At 35.1% G+C, this 22,889-nt stretch overlaps 2 protein-coding genes and 1 long non-coding RNA gene across 3 annotated transcripts in view; 1 reads left to right on the forward strand and 2 right to left on the reverse strand.

The window, feature by feature from the left end:
- LOC107627292 lies at nt 10,313-10,783 on the forward strand. The gene has a single exon (XM_016330140.1). The coding sequence runs from the start codon at nt 10,313-10,315 to the stop codon at nt 10,781-10,783; it is 471 nt and encodes a 156-aa protein (XP_016185626.1).
- On the reverse strand, nt 13,227-20,391 carry LOC107625347. The gene is made up of 3 exons (XR_002357524.1): nt 19,430-20,391; nt 19,142-19,216; nt 13,227-14,804 (listed from the first exon to the last, which is right to left on the reverse strand). It is a non-coding gene; the product is annotated as an uncharacterized LOC107625347 (long non-coding RNA).
- Nucleotides 22,050-22,889, reverse strand: part of LOC107625348 (golgin subfamily A member 6-like protein 1) — a 1,843-nt gene continuing 1,003 nt past the window's right edge. Inside the window, exon 2 of the mRNA XM_016327968.2 lies at nt 22,050-22,478. Coding sequence (XP_016183454.1) covers nt 22,237-22,478 — 242 coding nt within the window. The 3' untranslated portion in view covers nt 22,050-22,236. The remainder of the gene's footprint in view (nt 22,479-22,889) is intronic.

Below are 22,889 nucleotides of genomic sequence, written 5' to 3' on the forward strand. Positions count from 1 at the left end.
TTCACAGAGAGCTTGCACAAAATACGAGACTTGTGGCGCTATACGCCGGATAATGGCATTTAGCACCAGCTTGACAGCAACAAATTTTCTCTTTTTTCTTCTGCACAAACTATATCAAACTCGCCCAAATTTTACCCGAAATTAACAAAACTATAATGCAACTCAAAGTAGCATCCATGATGGGCTAAATCACCAAAAACTCATAAAAACTCAAGAAATCCACATCTAAATTATTAAGAAAAGGTAGAAAAGATACTCACACATCACAGCACCAAACTTAAATTGTTGCTTGTCCTCAAGCCACTGAAAACAATATGAACCTGAGATGTGGGTTAGCCTAAGAACTGAGTTTTCAATTAAGCTCCTATCTATTTTTCCTAAAAGCCTTAGGAAGATAGTTTTAAACCCAAAATTCTCTAATTCTCTTTAATAAACACCTAAAGGAAGGTATAAGAGAAGGTGTAGAGGTATGTAAGGTAATGAAATAGGATTCAGGAACTCATAAACATGTTAGTAAGAAAAGAAGTTAAAAGTTATACAGTAGTGGGTTTAGTCTTACAGAGTAAGTAGAGAACTGTAAAATAAGGTCACAGTGATGTTGTGATATTTGATTTATGATTATGAAAAAATGGTAAAGACGATTGCTAAGTGATGGAAAGTATAGATATATGTGATTTATGAGCTTTCGAGTGATGCTTGAGAATATTGTGCAGGAACGCCCGTATTGTGTTGCTGCTTTCCAAACAGGTTGCGGTAGAGAATGTATCAACCCTGCAAGTTGAGAATGCTTAGTAGAGGCCTGACAAGCATACTTGTGGTATTTTGAGATCTGTGCAAATATTAGCCCTGCAAGTCGATCTTACTTGGTAGAGGGTATCCTATACTTAATTTGGGATTAAGTTCTGGGAAAGCCTTATCTGACCAAGGGTGTCAGATTATGTCGGATGTGGGTCGAGACCGACAAATAAGCTCATTACCTACAGTAGGACTAGACATGCATCATACTTGTTTGCGCATAATTGTGTGATTGCATATTGGATGTGATTGCAAATACCTTCTCCACCTGATTATCCTCCACCACCTGAATCCCCTCTGCCTGATGAGCCTATACCAGCACAGCCTATTCATGAAGCACCTCCTGCACCTTTTGTTCTTAATGAGTGGGGTATTCCTATGTTACCACCTGAGCTTGATCCCCCACCTAAGCCGATCGAGTCACATGCTCTTAATGAGCAGCAGGGACATGGGCACGATCAGATTATGGAGGCTCCACCCCCTTCTCCTAACTATATTCTGTATGGCAGTTACCCTTCTGTAGTTTCAGTTTCCAACAGTAGTTCATCAGCTACCACCTCATGAGTTGAGGAGGACATGGAACAGGAAAAAGATCCTGAGGAGGACTCTGACATTGTAGTTATCTCTTTTGACAGTGATGAGCCAGATGAGGCACTAGCGGGCAGGCATCGCCACCTACCCAATGGTTTTCTATGAGGGGCTTGCAGATAAGAGACGAGGAGACCTTTTAGGACGTCCAGTCTAACTTTTGTATGCTAAAGTATTTCCCTTACTTTTGGTAGTATGCTCATAGGGAATAGGCATTTCATAGAGTTAGGCTAGCCTGGGTGCCAGCTTAGGGACTTTTTGGACAGGGCAGGTCAGGCCGTGGGACGTCTTATGTATATATATATGTAAATATTATATCAGTCACTAACTGAGAAATGATGTATCATAGTTCTGTACTTGTATGACTGAGCTACTTTTGTATCATGATGTATATTACAGTGAGTTGTTTTATTCATATTGCCTTCTGCTATTCTTTGAATGTGTGTGCTTATGTTTCCTTGTATTAACTGCTATTGTTTTAAAAAAAAATTACTCGTAAATTCACAAGGTGTTAACAATGAACAGGCTCATACTTACTAATTAATATTACGTATGGAAAAACAAGTTGGTAATGTTCAACTCCTAGTATGATCATGACATGCTAGGAGTTGGGCTGTTACACTAAACAAAGAAACAATTAGGGCTTGTATACTCTAGTCTAACTATCCTAAATTCAAGTTCAAAATGAAAATCAAATTACAAACAAAACCAACTTTCTAACTAGCTTCACTCTTGGTCTTCCTTGCTTCAATTGGATCCTAATTCTTGTGAATTGTTTGTGAGCTTCATTGGTTGGGCTTGATGAGCATTAGATGTAGCAAATGATATCTCACTTTAAGCATCAATATGTAGCGTGTTATAAGCTTAACTATGGAACAAAATGAAGCTCAAAAGCGTGGTCTAAGAAAGTGTGGCTTAAGTTAGAATAGAAGGCTTCATACATGGCTTAGAGGACACCAACTCAAGTCTTGTTTGACCATACACCTTTGAAGGCATCTCCCAAGGGCAATGCTTCTCATTTTTGTCTCCCTTGTGGCATTGGAGACGCCGCCTCCATCCAAGAAGAGTGAGAAATTTTTGTGGCCCTGGAGGTGAGTTTCATTGCCGATGGAGATGCCATTCTATAGGGGGGAGGAGTGGCATTTGAGATGCCAACTTTGTAGGAGGGAAGGGGCATTGGAGACGCCATACTCTTGAGGGGGTAATTGGCGATGGAGACGTCACCATCTTGAAGAAGGAATAGCGTTGGAGGCACCACATTTTGATGAGGAAGAGGGCGTTGGGGATGCCACAATTTTGAAGAGGAAGAATCAAAATTCACACTTCGACAATTTTTCATATAACTACTTCCTCTTGTTCAGTATCTGTAGTATGATTCTTAGGTGTTCCTCATGCTCCTTTTTCATCTTGGAATAAATGAGAATATCATCTATAAAAACTACCACAAACTAGTCTAGATACAGGCAGAAGATTCGATTCATATAATCCATGAATATAGCAGGAGCTTTAGTTAGTCCAAAGAAAATAACTGTATACTCATAATGACCGTACCTAGTCCTAAAAGTAGTCTTAGGTAAATTGGATTTTTGTACTCGAATTTGATGGTAACCCGATCGCAAAGTTAGCTTTGAGAAAATAATGGCTCCCGTTAATTGATCCATCAAGTCATCAATCCAAAGGAGCGAATACTGATTCTTGATAGTAATCTTTTTCAGTTGCCGATAATCTACACATAACTTCATACTACCATCATTCTTCTTCGTGAGCAGTATTGGGTCCATGATGATATACTTGGATAGATAAACTTCTTTCCTAATAGTTTCTCTAATTATTTCTTCAACTCTGCAAGTTCCAATGGTAACATCCTGTAAGGTGCTATAGATATTGGCCCAACTCCTAGAACTAAGTTTATAGTGAACTCTATTTCTTACTAAAGGAAAAACTTAGGTATATCTTTTGGAAACAATTCAAGAAATTCTTCATCACCCAAATTTGTTCTAGATCTGTTCACTATCGTTTGAGCTAGCTACTAAGAGAGCATACTCCTCACATTCATCCCCACTACATGTAACTTTCACATAATTTAAATAATAACCATGGATATAATTGGTTCATCAATCATATCATCAGATAGAATAATAGTAGTTCTCTCAAAACAATCAAGAAGAACATGATGTGTAGAAATTCAATTTAACCCTAATATGATATCAAATTCATGCAGAAGTAAGCAAATCAAATTATGCACAAAAGATCTACCGTTAATATCAAAAGACACTTGTCGACACACCAAGTTGGTTAAAGCATTATGAGATGTGGGGTGTGAATAATTAGATCATACTCCAACTTAGAAAAGTCTGATCCCAACTTATGCGCAATAGTGGTGGATATACAAGAATATGATGAACCTGAGTCATATAGTACAGTTAGGAGTTGAGTCTTGACATAGCACTTACCTTGGATTTTTAGGGATTCAGAACGAGTAGCGTCATTAGCGGTCACAGCAAAAACCCGTCCTTGTTCTTGGGGTCTGGCCAATTCTAGAGCAATCATTTTTACATAATTCTTAACCAAGTGCATATGTACACTGCAGTAATACCAAACATTGGATCCAAACTAACAAAGCTTGTTGCCATAATTCTTTCCACACTGACTACAAATAGGACTTGACTGAGCTAGCTATGGCAGCTTGCCAATATCCTGTTGCTGATTACTTCTATTTCTGCTTTTAGAACGAGCGGGAAAGTTTTCACCTTGTTGATTCCAATGTTGAGGTGGCCCATTTGTCTTGAAGTTTCTTCCTCAAGGGGCCGTATAGAATAAAACTTATTGGTGGTACCTCTCGGTAATTTATCCGAGCCATCGCTACTTTCTTGCCACACTCTTCCACCAACTGACTCTTATTCACTAATTTTGAAAAATTTCGTATCTCCAACAGAAACACAGCGTTCATAAAATCTTTCCGAAGTTCCCCTTCAAACTTCAGACATTTCCATTCTTCAAACTCTATTGGGTCTCCTTGACATATTTTACAAAAGCGGCATAAATCCTCAAACCTGCGAGTGTACTAAGCCACCAATAGAACAAAACAAGATTGCTCCTTTGATGCACCATCAAACTGAACCTTCTTTAAACTAGAAAAAGAGATTTCCTCACCTTTTAATCTAGAAATGGTTAGTTTGTCGCTTCACAAGACTCATAAGTATGATTTCCTAGGTAAAAACATCAAGAACATGAAGTCCTTCCATGACATAGTAAGGCCAAAACTTCAAGAGACAAAAAAGAGAGCTATACTTCAATTTACCTCAAGAAAATTGGTATGAAGATATAGATAAAGTCAAGGAGAACACTTTAATCAGTTTAGTTTTTGGAGAAAAGCCTTTCTTATTGGCCTAGCTGAATGATGAGCGGATATTTTATACGTTTTTTGGCATTGTTTTCATATAGTTTTTATTATGTCTTGTTTAAGTTTTATTATATTTTCATAGGTTTTAGTGCAAAATTCATATTTTTGGATTCTACTATGAGTTTATGTGTTTTATGGTGATTTTAGAAATTTTCTGACTGAAATTGAGGAGTTTGAGCAGAAGTCTGATTCAGAAGCAGAGAAAGGACTGCAGATGCTGTTAGGATTTGACCTCCGTGCACTCCAAGGAGCGTTTCTGGAGCTACAGAGGTCCAAATGGCGCGCTCTCAATGGCTATGGAAATCTAACGTCTAAGTCTTTCTAGAAATATATAATAGTCCATACTTTGTTTCGAAATTGAAGGCCCAAAACTGGCGTTCAACGCCAGCCACCAGCCCCAGTCCTGGCGTCCAGCGCCCACAAGGGGGTGGCAGGCGTCCAACGCCAAAAAGGGGACCCCTAGCCAGCGTTCAACACCACTACGGAGTCATAGCACGTGGAGACACTCTTTGCTCAATCTAAACACTCACCAAGTGGACCCCAGAAGTGGATTTTTACACCATCAACTTAGTTTATCTTATTTATGTAATCCTTAGTTAGCAGCTTAGTATATATAGGAGAAGATCAACCATGTTTAGGATCTTCTTCCTCCCCCATTATTTTTTAACACTATTATGTACAGTATGAGTCACTAACCTCCTAAGGTTAAGGTTAGAAGCTCTACTGATTTTCATGGATTAATAAAAGTACTTCTATTCAATTCTTGTGTGACTCTATTCTAAGATGTATCTTCGTTGTTCAACCTTATGAATGGGATGATCCGTGACACTCATCTTCATTCTACATGGGTTCAGTGTGAGTCTGTAACAGGAGATCACTGAACCACTAGCTTGATTATACATCTTTTAGACGGCTAATCCACGACTTCGTTGGGGATTTCTCGAGACACCAGTTCAGCTGAGGTATGGGGAGATTAGGGTCTTTGTGGTAGAGGCGAGAACCAATGGCGCAGCATTCTCTGATCTGGAAGATTCGACCTTATCTATGGCGTTTTGAGTAGGATCATCAAGGGGATAAACTGCAAGAGCTTCACCCTCATTCAGGTTGGGTGCACACTAAACCTGGCGTTCGGCCGGAGGGAGGAAGATTGGCGGCCATTAAACTAGCGTTGATCATTTACAGCCTGCCATGGAAGGAATCACTCACAGTTGGAGAAAGACAGTAGGAAAGGTTGATCTAGAAGAATGAAGCATCTTCGATGCCTCAACCGTTCTCTTATCACTGGTTTTACTCAAATTAAGTAATTTCATCCCTATTCCTGTTTTATGCATTTATCTCAACAAACTATCTTTTTTAATCGCCTGACTAAGATCTACAAGGTGTCCATAGCTTGGTTCAAAACAAAAATATCTGTGGGATCGATCCTGACTCACCTCAGATATTACTTGGACGACCCAGTGCACTTGCTGGTTCAATTGTGCGGAGTTAATTTCTGTGCACCAAGTTTTTTGGCGCTGTTGCCATGCATTGTTCAGATTTCACAAACTAAAGGATTATCTTGTTGCTTAGATTAGGTATTGTTTTTAATTTTGTTTGAGTCTTTTATTTTCTTTTTCGAAAAAATAAAAAAAATTTCAAAAATATTTGTTTTTCTTTTTTATCTTTATCTTTTTGTTTGAGTCTTTGTTCTTGTTCTTATTAAATTTCGAACTTTATTGCTTTCTTTTTCAAAAAATTTTCAAAAATAGTAACTGTTGTTTGAGTCTTGTATCAATCTTTAAGTTTGGTGTCTTTTTTATTCATCTTGAGTCATTAAGTTTCTTTTCTTTTTTTTCTAAAATTAGTGTCTTTGATTTTCAAAGTTTTTAAGTTTGGTGTCCTTTAGTTGTTCTTTATTTGCTTTGAATTTTCGAAAGTGGTCTTTGTGTTCTTTCTTGGCATTCAAGTTGTTCTTGTTTCTTTTCTTGTTTTAATCTTAAAATTTTTAAATTTGGTGTCTTTTGGTGTTTTTCTTTTTCAAATTTTCGAAAACTTTGTGTTTTAGATCTAAAAATTTTAAGTTTGGTGTCTTTTGGTTGTTTTTCTCTTTCTTCAGTAATTCAAAAAATCAAAAAATATCTTTCTTATCTTTATTTCAAATCCTTTTTCGAAAATTTCAATAAAAATTTCAAATTCTAATTTCAAATTATTATCTTATCTTATCTTAATTTCAAAAATCAAATTTCAAATCTTATCTTTTTAAATCTTTTCAAATCTTTTCTTTTAAATTGTGATTCTATCTTATCGATCTTATCTTTAAAATTCAAAACTTTTGCGAATCTTTATCTTTTCTTATCTTATCTTTTTATTAAATTTCAAATCATTATCTTATCTTATCTTATCTTAGTTTTAAATTTCAAATCTTTTTCAAATCTTTATCTTATCTTGTTTCAAATTCAAAATTCAAAATTCAATTTTTAAAATCTTATCTTATCATAATTCAAATTCAAATTTCAAATTTCAAAATTAAATCTTTTTCAAATCTTTTATCTTATCTTGTTTGTCAAATCAACCTTAATTAGTTACTTGTTTTCTCTTTCTTCTTTTTCAAAACTTCCTAACTAATTATTCTCTCTCCTATTTTCGAAAACTCCTCTTCTAATTCCCGATCTCCTATTTTCTTTTCTTTTCTTTTCTAAAATCAGTGTCTTTGATTTTCAAAGTTTTTAAGTTTGGTGTCCTTTAGTTGTTCTTTATTTGCTTTGAATTTTCGAAAGTGTTCTTTGTGTTCTTTCTTGGTATTCAAGTTGTTCTTGTTTCTTTTCTTGTTTTGATCTTAAAATTTTTAAGTTTGGTGTCTTTTGGTATTTTTCTTTTTCAAATTTTCAAAAATTTTGTGTTTTAGATCTAAAAATTTTAAGTTTGGTGTCTTTTGGTTGTTTTTCTCTTTCTTCAGTAATTCAAAAAATCAAAAAAAATATCTTTCTTATCTTTATTTCAAATCTTTTATCGAAAATTTCAATAAAATGTTCAAATTTTAATTTCAAATTATTATCTTATCTTATCTTAATTTCAAAAATCAACTTTCAAATCTTATCTTTTTAAATCTTTTCAAATCTTTTCTTTTAAATTGTGATTCTATCTTATCTTATCTTTCTTTTAAAATTTAAAATTCAAAACTTCTTCGAATCTTTATCTTTTCTTATCTTATCTTTTTATTAAATTTCAAATCATTATCTTATCTTTGTTTTAAATTTCAAATCTTTTCAAAAAAAAAATCAAATCTTTTTCAAATCTTTATCTTATCTTGTTTCAAATTCAAAATTCAAAATTCAATTTTCAAAATCTTATTTTATCATAATTCAAATTCAAATTTCAAAATTAAATCTTTTTCAAATCTTTTATCTTATCTTGTTTTCAAATCTATCTTAATTAGTTACTTGTTTTCTCTTTCTTCTTTTTCAAAACTTCGTAACTAATTCTTCTCTCTCCTATTTTTGAAAACTCCTCTTCTAATTCCCTATCTTCTTTTTCGAAATTCATCATTTAATTTTCAAATTTTTTTAGTTAATTAGCTTATAATTTTTGAATTCAATTAATAAATAAAATAAAAACAAAAATATTTTAATTCTAGTTTCTCTTTTTACTTCTAATTTTCAAATTCTTCTTTCCTTTTATTCGAATTCTTCATCTCCTTCCTCTATCTTCATTCTTCTTTCTTCTTCACATCTTACATGGAGTCCTCTGTTCTTGAATATAGAGCTCACATTCTTCTTCCTTCTTGTTTTCCTTTTCTTGTTTATGAGCAGAAACAGGGATAAAGAACCTCTCTTAGATCTTGATCCTGAACCTGAGAGGACTCTTCGGAAGCATTTGCAACAAGTTAAAGTACAACACTCTGGAAGAGATCTTACAAAACTTTTCGAACAAGAAACTAAAAGTACAGACATGGTAGCTAAACCGAATAATGAAGCAGATGCAAGAAAGATTCTGGGTGATTTCACAACACCCACTACTGACTTCTATGGCAGAAGTATCTCTATACCTACCATTAGAGCTAATAACTTTGAGCTAAAGCCTCAGTTAGTTTCTCTCTTGCAACAGAATTGCAAATTTCATGGACTTTCACTGGAAGATCCACATCAGTTCTTATCTGAATTTTTACAGAACTGTGATACTATTAAAACCAATGGAGTGGATCCTGAGGTCTACAGATTTATGCTTTTTCCTTTTGCTGTTAGAGACAGAGCTAAGATATGGTTGGATTCTCAACCTAAGGAAAGCTTGGACTCTTGGAAAAAGTTGGTCAATGCTTTCTTGGCCAAGTTCTTTCCACCCCAAAAGATGAACAAACTCAGGGTGGAAGTTCAAACCTTCAAACAAAAAGAGGGTGAATCCCTCTATGAAGCTTGAGTAAAATACAAGCAACTGATCAGGAGGTGTCCTCTTGACATGCTCTCAAAATGGTCTATCCTAGGAATCTTCTATGATGGCCTATCTAAGATATCCAAGATGTCCTTAGATCATTCTGCTGGTGGATCACTCCACTTGAAGAAAATGCTTGTAGAGGCACGGGAGCTCATTGAAATGGTTGCAAACAACCAATTTATGTACATTTCTGACAGAAACCCTGTGAATAATGGGGTAGCTCAGAAGAAAAGAGTTCTGAAAGTTGATACTCTAAATGTCATACTGGCTCAGAATAAGATCTTGACCCAACAGGTCAATATGATCTCTCAGCATTTAACTGGATCACAAGCTGCAACTGGCAGCACTCTAGAAGCCTCCTATGAAGGAGAAGCTTATGATCCATATCAACCTTCACGGGAGGAGGTGAATTACATAGGAGAATCCTATGGAAACACCTACAACCCTTCCTGGAGGAATCATCCTAACCTTTAATTGAAGGACCAACAGAAGCCTCAGCAAGGCTTCAACAATAATCAAGGTGGAAGAACCCATAATAGGTTCAACAACAGACCACTGTTTCCATCTTCTCAGGAACACTTGAAAACTCCTAGGCAGAGCCTTTCTGAATTAGTCACAATAGTCTCCAACCTCTTTAAGACCACTCATAGTTTCATAACCGAAACAAGGTCCTCCATTAGAAATATGGAGGTACAAGTTGGTCAACTGAGCAAGAGAATCCCTGAGACTTCTCCTAACACTCTTCCTAGTAATACTGAAGTAAACCCAAAAGAAGAGTGCAAGGCCATCATCACAGAGGCTGAGGCCAAATCTAAAGAGGATGAGTTGGCGTTGAACGCCAATAAGGAAGACCTTACTGGGCGTTCAACGCCCAAATTGGCACCTAAGATGGTGTTGAACGCCAGTAAGGAAGCCCCTACTGGGTGTTCAATGCCCAAAGTGGCAGAGTAGCTAGCGTTGAATGCCAGCTATGGGGCAGTAGCTAGGCGTTCAACACCTAATGATCCCCCAATTCTGGAGTTGAATGCCAGTAAGGAAGTCCTTACTGGGCATTCAATACCCACAAAGGCAAAACAACTAGCGTTGAACGCCAGTAAAGGTATTCAAGCTGGGCGTTCAATGCCCAAAGAAACACAAGTTCTGGCATTGAATGCCACAATAGGGATAGTTGGCAACCCTCGGCCTACTGAGAACTTCCCTATTGAAGAACTGTTAGAACCCAAGGTTCAAGAGGAGCCCATTGAAGTTCCCTTGAATGCTTGGTTGAAGATCATAGAATCTGGGGAGTACTCCTCCTCTGATGAGGAAGAGGAAACTAGGAAAGAGCAAGTTGTTCGATACCTAGGAATTATGATGAAGCTGAATGCCAAGTTATTTGGTACAGAGCCATTAGAAGAAGAACCTACAGTGCTAACCAAAGAGCTCAATGCCTTAGTTCAGCATAAGTTACCTCAGAAGAAGCCGGATCCTGGACGCTTCTTAATCCCTTGCACCATAGGTACAATGACTTTTGATAAGGCTCTATGTGACCTAGGGTTAAGCTTAAACCTCATGCTTCTCTCTGTAAGGGAGATGCTGAAAATATTTTAGGTACAAGCTGCAAGAATCTCTCTAGAGATGGCAGACAAGTTCATGAAAAAGGCTTATGGACTAGTAGAGGATGTCTTAGTGAAGGTTGAAGACCTTTACCTCCCTGCTGACTTCATAATCTTGGATACTGGAGAGGAAGAGGATGAATCCATCATCCTGAGAAGACCCTTCCTAGCTACAGCCAAGGCTGTGATTGATGTAGACAAAAGAGAACTAGTCCTGCAATTAAATGAGGACTGTCTTGTATTCAAGGTTCGAAAACCTCATTCTACCTCAGCTGAAGGAAGCACCATTTATAAACATGAAGTGCTTCATCCTTCTCTCTCAGTGCAGAGCTATGCAGAGGCCCCAGACACCAATTCTAAGTTTAGTGTTGGGCAGCCATTATCAATCACTGGAAACAAAGGTATTAAGAAGAAAGTACCTAAAGGCTAGAGGGATAAGAAGATCCCCACTGAAGGCCTCTCACCTGGTATGAGAGTTGTCTTCACAGATAACCCAGTCATCCCACACACTATGTGCAGAATCCTGTCTCTGGAACATGTGAAACTTATCCATGAGAGCATAGGCAAGAAATTCACTGTAAGTGGCAAAATTCTGAGCCCCTATCCATCTCCGTAAGGAGCTAACCGTCAAGCTAGTGACGTTAAAGAAGCGCTTGTTGGGAGGCAACCCATCAATAATTAATGTTTTATTATTTATATTTAAGCTATTTCAGTTAAGTTTCATGTTTTCTTTGAGTTTATGATCATGTGTAGTAGTTAGAACAGAAATAGAAACAGTCAGAGTTGAAAACAGAACACCTTGGAGCAGAGACCTTGCTGGCGTTGAACGCCAGCCAGGGAGGTCAGAGTGGGCGTTCAATCCCCATGAAGAGCTCATTGCTGGCATTGAATGCCAGCCAGAGAGCATAGTGCTGCCGTTGAACGCCAGCCAGGGGGCAGACCTTGGGCGTTCAACGCCCAACAGAGGCATATACCTAGCATTGAACGCCAGGCAGGGGGAGACCCTGGGCGTTCAACACCCAATAAGAAGTAAATAGCTGGTGTTGAACGCCAGCCAAGAGCAGCAGCTGGGCATTCAACGCCCACAAGGGGCAAGGAACTCGAATTCCCTAACCCCTCGGATCAGTGGGTCCCATAGATTCCTCACCTACCCACTTTTTCTCTCTCTTACTTTCTTCCCCACACACTCTTTTCTATAAACCCTAACCCAATCACATCCACATTACTTTCCAAAACCATCATAACTCCCATCAACCCCCACCCACTTCAAATTCAAAATTTCCCACCCAATTCCGTTCCAATAACCGAACCTTACCCTATCCCATTCTCTATAAATAACCCCTCATACCACCTCTCCGACACACACCATTCATACACTACTAGCCTCACTTGGCCGAACCCACTATCTCCCTCCATCTCCTCTATTCCCTTCTTCTTTTACTCTTTTCTTTTTATTTGCTTGAGGATGAGCAAAACTTTTAAGTTTGGTGTTGGAAAAGCCTTGCTTTTTGCTTTCCACTCATGCCTATGGCACCTAAGGTTGGAGAATCCTCTAGGAAGAGGGAAGGGAAAGCAGTGGCTTCCACCTCTGAAGCTTGGGAGATGGAGAGATTCATCACTAAAACTCATCAAGACCACTTCTATGAAGTAGTAGCAAAGAAAAAGGTGATTCCTGAAGCCCCCTTTAAGCTAAAAAAGAATGAGTACCCGGAGATCCAAAGAGAAATCTGGAGGAGAGATTGGAAAGTCCTAACTAATCCAATCCTAGTGTCCATAGCTTGGGATCAACCCTGACTCACCTCAGGTATTACTTGGATGACCCAGTACACTTGTCGGTTCAGTTGTGCGGAGTTAATTTCCGTGCACCACTGAACTTAAAAGCTTTGAAAATAGAGGTGTGTGTTTTGAATTCTCTTCACTCTCTCTTGAATTTTTGTGGAAAAGAAAAGAAAAAGTGAAGTAGGAAGTGAGAAAATAGGGAGGCCATGGCATTATGTTTGAGAGATAAGGAAGGTGTTTAATGTTAAAATATCATTTGAAAGATAATTATCAAAATTAAATATTTTTTATCACATATTTTTACTTTATCAGTGCAAACATATAAACTACTAGTATATATGACACTGGTAATATATAATTATTTCCACTATTAAAGATCCTCTAAAATATTATAGCACCATTGAGTTTATCAGAGAGTGCCAGCATTAACTTTTATCGGTTAAATTTGGGTCCGATTATTATATTATTAACTTACCTCAAGTNNNAAGATTCGGGTCCAGCTTGTCAAGCGAAGTCTAACCGTTTCATTAAGATTTCCCGAAATCTCGGTGCATAAGGCCTGAAAAGTCAATTTTCTGTAGCACTAGGCGCAAGTTAGCGCACTGAAGTGCTTGCTTTACAGTACTCCATATAAAGGGATAGTATACAGTAGAACTAAGTTGTTATAAGTTCAGCTGGAGTTCTATCCACTCCTTCACTATTTGAGCATAACTGTAACCAATTAGGTGTCCTTTAGGAGAAAATTCTATTTTAGTCTCCTGATTAATGCAAAGAGTAACTAATTTTGCACACTTTTAGTGAAACAACAATTTAAACAACTTAAGCAACACAACCCAAATGAAATTCAGGGACTCACCGGTCTTATTGAACTTGAAGACTTAGACACAAGTTGTGCATACTTCGATTTTCAATCCTTCCTTAATAGAGTCATGTGGCGCTCTATCGTTCATGCAATGCCTTTTTGTGTGGCCGGACCTTCTGCACTTGGTATAGCGCCTCTTTCGACCTTTTTGTTTCTTCGTTCAGGGAGCTCTCTTTGTCTTAACCTTCATAGGATCCCGAATATCCACCCCAGAAAACTCTTTGTTTGCCAGTTCTTCATCCCTGCAATCTTCCTCAAGTTCATGCCATATCGATTATATTACAATCATTGATTTCCAAAACAGAGATAACGCCTTTTTACGCTAATAAATGGAAAAAACTGTGAGGCTTCTTGAAGTGCAGCATGCCTCAAAAGACCTTTCCGAAGTCGCATTTGTTGTCTCGATGTAAGAGTCTAGTCATTTTGCATCCTTCTCCTATCTCTTCAACACCAACCATTCTGGAATCTCCTTCAAATGTTCATGCTTCATTACGAAAAACATGAGTCGACATGGGTATCCCTTCCTTTTCCAAAATTGGTAAGGACATTCAACTTTGTTTTGAACTCTGTCGTATAAGACTACACTGTGTCTTCCTAGACCGTTGTACTCCTCTAAAGTATACACCATCGGTGTACAATGGCGAATCTTCCGCACAAACTTAACTGCAACAACAGCTTCAATCTCTTCTTTGTGTCTGCATAAATTTCTCTTGTGTATACCATTGCAGTTGACATATCAAGAGGGTTCAAGGAGGTAGTTATGACTATAAGGCCATGTGCTGAGTTAAATTGAGCAACTAACTCGCTATTTCTGTAATATCAAACAAGCAACTCAAGATTCTTGACCATGTCCAACTTACTATGCTTAGACCTCAAAAGCTTCTTCACGTGGGAATTAATGCCTTCACATTTGGATGTGGTCCAAAATCTGGCACAAAATTTTCCTCGAAGATATTTATTAGCCCACATGGTTCTCTTGTCATATGTTTCTTTAGCCCAAAAATTATCTTCCATGTCATACTCAATCATAGCATCGCTTCACTCGACCTCAAATTGTTTGATGTCGATGTCTGCATACAACCACTTGTTGAAGAGACCATGCAACTCTTCCTGTTTGACGTTAGAAGTAATATTTTTCTCCGTGTGCTATGCACTAAATCTATGCGTCCACTCCAAAAATACTGACTTAATTGCTGCTTTCATCGAATTACATCTGTTAGTGACAACCATCGATGACTTCTTATTGAATATAACCTCTAACAAATTCTCCAAAGCCACATCTAACAGTAATCAGGTGTGTCATCCTCACACAACTCAATGCTATCAGCATGGACGCCATCCCCCAAAACCCCATTAGTTCCCTCTTTCACACAACCTTGCATATGTATATAATTCATTCCCAACTCAGTCAGTAACAACATCACAAAATGCTCATTTTAGTCTGTTGTGCAAATTAAAATAAGCATAACAATGATACACAAAATTAGGCCATAATTAACACACTTTTCTAACACATATCAAACCAAATTCAATTTCTCAAGTATTTGAAAAACATGTTGTGCTCAAAACCAACAAAATTTTTGAAATGAACAAATACTCACACAATCTCACATATTCTACAGAAACATAATTCAACAAACAAAAACACAATCACAATAACATGCATACACAGATTTCATTGCAACAACATCTTTACAATAATAACATACTTAAAATATAGGATAAGTTGCGAACTGGATTATTCATGCACTCTAGCAACAATCTAAACTCCTCCGTCGTTCTATCTCACGAGCCTGACTTCTACCTAGCAAATTAAATTCAATGCGGGAGCAAAGTGAAAACCGTAATAATGCTTTGTCTAAACAATATCTTACCCTCTGTTCACATTATTATTCTAATTTTTTTCCCTCCACTTATTATTATTGTTAATATATCCTAGAGTGGTATTATTTTCTAATTGGACTAATTTTAATTTTGGTAAGTTCTAACATATTGACCCTAATATTAAAAACCCACCAAACAATGGCCCTTTTGGCCCGCAAATAGGAGATTGTTAAGGCTCACTAACTATTTTTTCAGTTTAAAACCCAAATTTAAAAACATAAAGTAGTTGAATCACAATTTAAAAACAAAATCGATAAGTCAAATTTTAAATCATAAATTGTAAATCATATGGAATCATAATATTCATATATAAAACATAATTAAATAGTATAATATATATCATATCATTAATAAAATAATATTTTAGAGCAAAAATTAACAAACTATCAACATAGTTCACTGTCATAGTCAAATATACGTGAAGATAATGAAATGTTTGATGGATTTGAAGAAGAAAAGGAGGAGGTAAATGAAAGTCTAAGAATAGATAAGGGAAGTTAAAATGCATATAAGAAGAAATCATGAGACGCACTATTGGTGCCTTTTAGTGTTTTACTAGAGCAGGGACCCGTGCTACGCACGGGCATGAACAAAATAAACACAAACAATTATTCTCTATGCAAAGTTAATTAATGAATATAAATGATGTAGCTTTAAACAAAAAAATTGCATTTCATGGCATAACGATCACTGAATTATATATTGCAAGAATTACATTCACCATTAAAACATAAAGAACATAGAATCATAAAACATGATTAAAAACCTCCCTGAAGATAACAAAGTATAATATTACTCTCTAGGCAGTCTTTTCTTGAATTTGATTTTGGACAGAGCAAATGTAACAACAAAATTAAATTTTTGTATAACTCTTGCGAAAGAGAATTAGCTTAATTATTATTTGAGTGCCATTGGAAATAACTAAAAGATGAAATATTTATTTGATTAACATAAACATTAAAAAGTTTTGTATAATAAGAACATAAAGACACAAACTATTAGATATATAATGCACATGAAAAATCATTATGCATAGGAAATAAGTTAATCTTCAAGTTCAATAAGAAGAAACATAGTAGTAATATTTGTGAAGTCATAGATTCCACAATTGAAGAAACCCGTGCGAAGGTAAAAAGAACCCTGCTACATGATAATATGACAATTGCTCAATTGAATGAACTATCATACATAAAATTAAAAAATATATGCAGGATTAAGTAATACTTGAAAGGAAACAAATAATAAATTATCAGCAAATATTATAGAATGTCTAATTTAGCACAATTTCATATTCAAAAAATAACATGCATTATACATTATATACCAGTAAATAATTTTACAGAATTACTACATAGTTTAACTTAAAATTTTCTGTATGAAAACATAGTTTACACAGATCAGAAAAAAAAATGCTTCCATTTGAATGATTCCTTGCAAAGCATAATAGGGGTTCCATTCATTCATTCATATCAGAGAGATATAACACTCAAAAATTAACTAACATATTCATTAAGAAGCACAATGGAAAAATCAACCCAGTGCAAGTTATGAGTCAATTCACATAAGAAGATAGCAAAACTGCCAATAAAAATGGTAGCGAAACAGTCAATTCACATAAGAAGATAGCAAAACGTCAATTCACATAAGAAGATAGCAATCTTGTACTTTTACATTAATTCTTCATAAAAATCAATTTTACATCATATTTAAACAGGCATGCAATATTATTCTCTGATCTACCTAGCTACATATACTACACATCATGCTATTAGTTGAAGTAGGAGATAATTAAGAAATATAAAAAAAATTATTATTACACATGTTTAATTTAGATTAACTTAGAACCGAACTTGTGAAGGGAAGCAAAGCAAAGCAGTATATTATTATTTCAAGTGACAAAAATGCTCGAAAAGTCAAGAGAGAGAAATCTGAAGAATGAACAATTCAAATTAGCAAAGGACCTCTTTGAATTCTAAAATACAAATGCAGTGCCCAATGAAACATAATCAATCATTCATAAAACGTAAAAATAAATGAAAAGAAATGAAAACAATTGTGATGATTCTTAAATACGACTACTTAGAATTCAACCAGAAGTTACTAGTAAATCCCTTATAAATGATTTTAAACTGAACAATTCTCATACAAAATATTTTAAAACAAATAAATACCGTTAAACTGCTCATATGGACATCTTTTTGGAAATGGAGGTAGTAACTAATTATATAGTTGAAAAAAAAAAAAGAAAGCATAATGAAATAAGAACAAACTCTAAAAGTTATGGTCGAATTTTCTTGCAAGTGCTAGAAGCAATGTAGTTTTNNNNCCAGTAAAAATAAAATGTATAGGTATTCAAATATTTTTATTTCAAAAAAAAGGCTTCATAAAGTAAATGTTAAATTCTCCTCATTGTACACATTAAATAAAACTGAATATAAATGAAAATCATTTTATCTTGATGGTTTTATTATTCCACTAACATCTTTAAGAATCTGAATTTCTCTCCTGTTGTAGTGTGCAAGGTGAAAAATACCAGAATACTCTATCGGTCAAGTGAATTAATCAATCATAGTATTAGTTCTACTAATAGTACTATTCTCAAATTCAACTAAAAATCATATAGAATAATATAGTAAAATTATAAACCAGAAACTAATAATATTCATATTCACTATTCAGCAATAGCTAGTGCGGGTACATTCAAGTACCAAGTTAGAAGTGCTCTAACCATTGGTAGAGTGACAGCCCCTCCCCAGTCACGACCTCAAATGATACCACCACTCCTTTCATCTGATTAAAGTAGTGCTTGTACCTTCTATCCAACTACTTACCAAATCATCGATAGATAATTAATTAAGTAGCTAAGTCAGCATTATATCGATGATACTTATGGCAGAGATATCACCAACTCACCAACTAATTTTGCAAATAATTATATAAATTTTCAAAAAAAAAAATTCCACTCTCATATTCTTACTGCTACTTTTGCTAACACAGATGATAAAACAAAAGTAAATGATGGGAGCAAGAAATTAAATACTATCTCATAAGCATTGGATTTGAACCTAAGGTAGCTAACAAAATCACCTTTTACCTGAAAAGCAAAAGAAATTATTAAAACATGATTAACTAAAAGTCCTCCGAATTTGAAATCCCATAATATCAAGTTTTCCTCTCATCAAAAAGGCAGTTTCAAAACTAAATCGAACCAGAAAATTAAAAACTAAAACTCAACATAGATTTAATTAACTATCACCAATGACAGAAAAAAGTGATTGATAAATAAAAAGGCTTTTGCGATGATTAATTAAGTCAATATGAAAATAGAATGGAGAGTAATTAATTGAATAGAACCAAAGGTTTCTATGGGCAGTAACTAAGTGTGAACTTCATCGTTCTAGAGACATTGGACGCTAGACATGATTTTAACATATGATATTTTGATAAATAAATTTGTTTGAATGTTTTCATAAATCAATTAAACATGAGCATGCCTATTCAGATCCAACAACAGTTTTACATACCTAGTTACTTGACTAAAATGAAAATAATTTTTAAAAAAAAAAAAAGAAAAATAAAAAAAATAAAGAAATAAAACCTAGTCAACAGAAAAAGTTGTTCCAAATTTAAAATTTAGTGGGAATCATTAAGAGAAGCTACTGGCTCAACATAAATATATAAAAATAAATTAACCTGAACAAACAATTGGACAAGAAAAAAAAGCTTGAATTGCAACCAAATCTAAGCAAAAAATGGAAAGAGAAGCTTGAATGCCAAAAATTAAATATTACTACTTTAATAACAAAAAGAAGAACATTGAATTGCAACCTCATCTGTTCATTTCCAAGTTCTTGATTATGTTGATATTTTGAAATCAGTATGTCATTGGATTCATGTAACACCCTGCACCCCAAACCAATTATTTCAAAAAAAAAAAATCTATGACTCAGATAAAAAAAATTGAAACTTTAAATGAAGTTCGAAGATAAACAGCAATCAAAGATTCCAATATGGTATTCATTTTCTATGTTGCAACAATTCATGTTCCATTACTTAGAAATCTCCTTTGGTTTTATTGGATACAAAATTAAAGATAAGAGGGAATTAGATTAAGACCTTTTGGCAAAGGGCAATTAGAATCCTGGCAACAATAGTGTGGTTCTGGATTTTCTGCATCAACGGCTCCATACCAGATAAAGACACCAACAACAACAACAACATTACAAATATATACATGAGATCAAATAGTAAGGAACACAAACAACTCTTCATCGCAAACCATCACCAATCTGTCATTGGAAAAAGAAAAAAGGAAAAAGAAGAAATCACCCGAGGTGGGAGCGTGCCTCTTAAGAGTGATCAGGTGCTGTTGCCTGCTACGAAGATACAGTTTAAATAAAAAAGATCATATTAAAAAGTAAAAAATAAAAAGCTATGTGCAGAGATATTAAAATTTTATACCTTTATTTTCTCAGAGGGCTTGTTGGGCAGTTTGTTGCAAAATGCCCAGAAAATTCCCATAGTTGTAGCAGCTTCCGCCGCCACAAATGCTGCCGTACCTACCTAGGAATCCGCCTCCTCCCCGGTTGCAATCCTTGACCCAGACCACCATGGCTGTAGCATGCACGACCGTCATCGCATCCTCCACTTTATCCACCATCACCATGTCAACTATCACCACGAACTCCACCGTGACCACTGGGCCCACCGCTACCTTAGACTCCTCGTCCACCATAGTTACCGCCGCAACCTCTTCAACTGCCGTAACCCTACCACCACTGCTGTTGTCCCTTTCACGGTGACAGGAAATAAATAGATCTCACCGATCTATTCTTGTCGCCGCCGCTGCTGTGCTCCCCGCTTGCCTAGTCTCGCTGCATGTGCTTTCTGTGGCAACCGCTCAGTTCTTTCCATCGATCTACTCTTTTTCACCGGTTCTTCCTCTGTATCCACCACCACGACATTGGTGACTACCATGCTCTTGGCACGGCATCACCAAATGACAGAAGAAAAATAACGTAAATCCCTTTCTGTTTTCAATTTTAATTTTGAATTCAAATTTTAAAATTTCACACTGTTAGTGGAACTCAACTGTGAAAGGTAAAGTCAATAAGTATAGGAATGAATTCAAATATAGCATGTAATGGATGGCATAATCCAATAAGCCAATGAAAATATATGTATAAATCATTACATGGCATGCGGTGAATGATATACATGTCATGAACAGTACTTCCATATCTAAAAAGTTTGACACGCTAGAATTCCACTCACTTAAAACTCTCTATTAGAAGAATAGTATTAGATTAGATTAGATTCCTCCGCCATATGAAACACGTCATTTAGCGCAATAGTTTTTAATATTTATTTTCAAAATCTTTAATAAAATGCAATATTTATTGTATTTTTTTCCCCCCAAAATTCATGTATAACATCTTCTCCACTATGAAGCACGGATTTTTCTATGGTGCTAACTTATCCGTGTCGGACACGAATCCGACACCGACATTCGATGGATACTTCATACGAGCGTATCGGTGGCGTGTCTTTTTGCGGTGCAGAATTTTGGTGAAGCTGTCACGAATCCGAACGAGTCCGACCCGATTTTGTGGTTTTATGGCCCAATTAACCGATTTTTTTATTTTTAAATCAAAACAAATCAAAATTTAAATTTAAAAGTAAAATAATTAATAGAAGCAAAGTTGATAACAAGTTAACAACAGTCCACATCTGAGTGAGGTTTCGTATTTATCTTTAGATGAACCAAACATAGAAGCTGTGATATTTGTGGATGATGGACTTGGAGGAGAAGAAATTGATACATTTTCTGTTAGCGAGATGGTAAGAGTAGATTAAAATTTTTTATTTTTTTTAATAATTGCATAATTTTTAGACTTTTTTATACAACTATATTTCCTCTTATATTTACAATATGATATTTTATTAATTTAATATATTATTTAAATTTTAATTCACAACGTATTCTAAACGTGTCGTATCCAATTTTTTATAAAAAGAACGTGTCGGCGTATCCGTGTCGTGTCGTGTCCGTATCGCGTGTCGTATCGGTGCTTCCTAGCTTCTCCATAATCTTCTTTTAGAGGTCTTTTTTCTCGAGTCGGGTCTTTTCTTTTTTTGAATCGTTTTTGACGCACAATTTGCTATATCTAATTTATTAACTCAATCATCAAATTTAAATTATCGAGTCAAATTGCAGACGTAATGACTCGTATCAAATCATGTTAATTTGGAGTCGTGCGATTCGAGACTAAATAAAAGTAGCAGTAGAAGTAGAACAAAACTTTTAGAAATGAAATTTGTTTGAGAAACAAAAAATAAATGACAAATTTATTCCTTTTCCACTTGCTAGCTAATCCAGACTTGGCACATTCAGCAAGTCCAAATGTCTAAATTGATTATCTTCAATTTCTTTGTTCTATTTCAATAATGTTTATGAAAAAACCTAGCTTCTTTTGTTTATGTGAAATATTGACTTCTTATCATTTATCTCTTAAAAAAAATAAAATAAGAAATCACTATTTTGACAGTCAAAGAATTTTAATTTCGATAAAATAGTTTCTAAATAAAATTGGCATTAGCATTTTACAAATTATAAAAGTTTGACAATTGTTTAACAAAATTATCCCATTTTTCAGAAGAAAACAGAAAAAATTTGACAAACTTTGCATAATTGGTAAATTTTGTCAAACCTTTAGGATCTACTAATATTTGTCTGTTACTCAGAATTATGTTATTAAAATTAAAATATTTCGAGTGCTAAAATGATAATTTACCCCCAAAAAAAAAAAATGGCATATGCAAGATACAAACCAACCCCATATAGTTACATGCGTACTCCACCTCCTAAATTTTGGATATAACCCTTGTGGTCCATGTAAGCCTGTGGTCCATATAGTTGAATTTCATGTTCCCAATCTACTTTTCTTGATCTTCTCTTTCTTATGAACTGAACACTTCTTGCCATTCATGATCCTCAAGCTTTGCCTTAACAAGTCAAATTCCCTCTCCTTTTTGTACTTCTCTTGCTCCAACGAATCGAGATGAGATTTTAATGCTTTGATTGTTTCTTCCTTGTCTTGAAGTTCTTTCCTCATAGTTTCCATTTGGATCTCCTTTTCCTCTGCCTTCCAATATAGACCGTCCCCTGCACACAATTAGGCAACAAAATTTAATTAATAGGCTCAACCAAATAATAACAAAATAAAACACAACCTGAATTTTAACTCGAGCTTTTATAATTAATATAGCACCATACTCATTTTTAATATAGAAAGGTAAAAATCAAACACCAAACTACTACCCGCGACAACTTTTCTGAGGATATACTAAAGAGCTAGAGCCCTACAATTTTTGCATTTTTTCTTAAAAAAAAAAAAGAAAAGTTTCTTTTTATGTTCTTTTACTCGTCGTCTGATAATGTTCATAAAGTTTAAATCTGATGATAACAAATATATAATATGTGAACATAACAAAAATTAGAGAAGCTTTTATATATATCATGCAACAAGAGTGATTTTTTCACACAGATTTATTATTAAAACAAATAAACACTAAA

The sequence above is a fragment of the Arachis ipaensis genome, chromosome B02, assembly GCF_000816755.2.
Source record: "Arachis ipaensis cultivar K30076 chromosome B02, Araip1.1, whole genome shotgun sequence".
NCBI classification, from domain to species: Eukaryota; Viridiplantae; Streptophyta; class Magnoliopsida; order Fabales; family Fabaceae; genus Arachis; species Arachis ipaensis.